The sequence below is a fragment of the Musca vetustissima genome, unplaced genomic scaffold (assembly GCF_032173495.1).
Source record: "Musca vetustissima isolate MV318-11 ecotype Yass unplaced genomic scaffold, APGP_CSIRO_Mvet_v1 utg194819, whole genome shotgun sequence".
Lineage (NCBI taxonomy): Eukaryota > Metazoa > Arthropoda > Insecta > Diptera > Muscidae > Musca > Musca vetustissima.
The window spans coordinates 1-1,955 of record NW_026875846.1 but is presented as its reverse complement, the minus strand read 5'-3'; the positions used below and the strand labels follow the sequence as shown (position 1 = coordinate 1,955).

Here is a 1,955-nt window from a genome sequence, read left to right as displayed (position 1 = left end):
TAAATGTCTTAATTTTCTGGAAGACCCTCAAAATTTATGGTGTATCTATAGGTACTGTAAAAGGTGTATAAGATAAAAAATTATATTTTTTTAGTTCAATAAAATATTCATTTAAAAAATCAACGCCTTATTTAAGTCCCTAAAAATATTTTTTCAAAAATCCAGGCCTTATTTAAGTCCCTAAAAATATCCTTTTAAAAAATCCACGTCTTATTGAAGTTCCTAAAAATACAACCATAAGAAACTAATTAACAATTTTTTAAATTTGATATATATTTTTTCTATATTCTTTCAGATAAGTGAAAATAAAACGGGTATTAAGTTATGTATTAAAAAATCCGATAGTTCATTAAGTGCCGTCACAGCTACAGCAGCGGCCACAGCAGCCGTTAAATCAGCCACAACATCGGGGAGAAGTCGTAAAAGTTCAAGGAATCCAAAACAACGTATAAAACTGAACAACGACAGCAATGATGAAGCCGATGAATTGGATTATGAACCTAAACGGAAAAAGGAACGTAGTTCCAAGCGACAATCGGCCACAGGAACGGGCGGCTCTAATGCAGGGCAAGCTGGCAATGATGGTGATGAACACAAACGTCCCATTGTGGAGCAAAGTATATGGGGTAGAGATTTACCCGAACCAGTGCTTTTTAAGGTAAATAATTCAAAATATATATTTAAATATTTTTTGTTAATTTCTGTTTTCATTTCTTTTTGTAGATTTTCCAAAATGTCGTCGAAAAGGAAGGTTGCCTACCGACCTTATTTCGTTTGGGTCGTGTCTGTTCCCTGTGGCGCCGTGTCTCTTTATCACCCACCTTGTGGCGTTCGCTAGATCTCACCACATGGATTAAAGAGAAATATCGCACGGAGCTGAAATTAAAATGGTTTGTCGATAATCGCTGTACATGTTGCACAGAATTGAATGTTTGTAAGTATTAAACAAAATATTTGCTATTGTGTTTGTTTTTTATTATAAAATAAAATATGTATTTTTGTATTTTCTTCTTACAGCAAACTTCAAAATCACAGACATTAATTGTTTTCTAATGAAATTAGCTGATGGTGCACCGAATTTAACAAGTATAACCCTATCGGGTTGGAAAGGTTTCTCATGTGATCATTTGGCATATTTAGTTGAAAATATGAAAAAACTCGAACGTCTAGACTTAAGTTCTGTGAATGTAAGTACTGTAACGAAGTTATATATGAAGATGTGAGACACAAGAGGCGTTTTAAAAGTCAAAAAATCCTAATAATATTCCTTTAAAAAATCCATGCCTTATTTAATAGCCTAAAAATATTCCTTTAAAAAATTCAAGCCTTATTAAATAGTCTAAAATATTTCTTTAAAAAATCCACGCCTTATTTAAGACCCTGAAAATATAATAGCATAAAAATATTTCTTTAAAAAATCCATGCCTTATTTAATAGCCTAAAAATATTCCTTTAAAAAATCCACGCCTTATTTAATAGTTTAAAAAATAATTTAAGAACCTAAAATCCACGCCTTATTTATGACTCTAAAAATATTGTTTTAAAAAATCCACGCCTAATTTAACCCAGGTAACATCGCGGGGAGCCTGGCCTTTGCCATGTTAAAGCCAATCAGAGCCGTTGTTGGAAATCTATCACCCCCGACGTCACCCACTTATTTAAAAGAAAAAATTAAAATGTTGCTTCGGTTTTGACCAAGGAAAAATTTGGGTCAATCTAGGTTTTCATAAAATACCTTTTATTTAAAAAAAAATGCGTTTATGAATTTTTTTAAAGTTAATAAATTACCTATTTATTTCTAAAAAATCTTTTACAATATTCTTATTTTTAAAAAGTTACATTTCATTTATTCAGTTTGCAATTTCAGTTGTTTAACCATTTCATCATTCGATTTCACTGAAATAATGTCACCTAAAAGGTTAGCAATACGATCTTTAACCAAAGGCGCCACAAAA

At 31.3% G+C, this 1,955-nt stretch overlaps 1 protein-coding gene across 1 annotated transcript; it reads left to right on the top strand.

The window, feature by feature from the left end:
• Nucleotides 1–470: 470 nt before the first annotated feature.
• On the top strand, nucleotides 471–1,187 carry LOC133338349 (F-box/LRR-repeat protein 6-like; the record flags this gene model as incomplete). The annotated part of the gene is made up of 4 exons (XM_061546526.1): nucleotides 471–478; nucleotides 523–658; nucleotides 724–934; nucleotides 1,018–1,187. Coding segments are annotated over exons 1-4 (525 nt in total), but the record flags the coding sequence as incomplete, so codon positions are not given.
• Nucleotides 1,188–1,955: the final 768 nt, after the last annotated feature.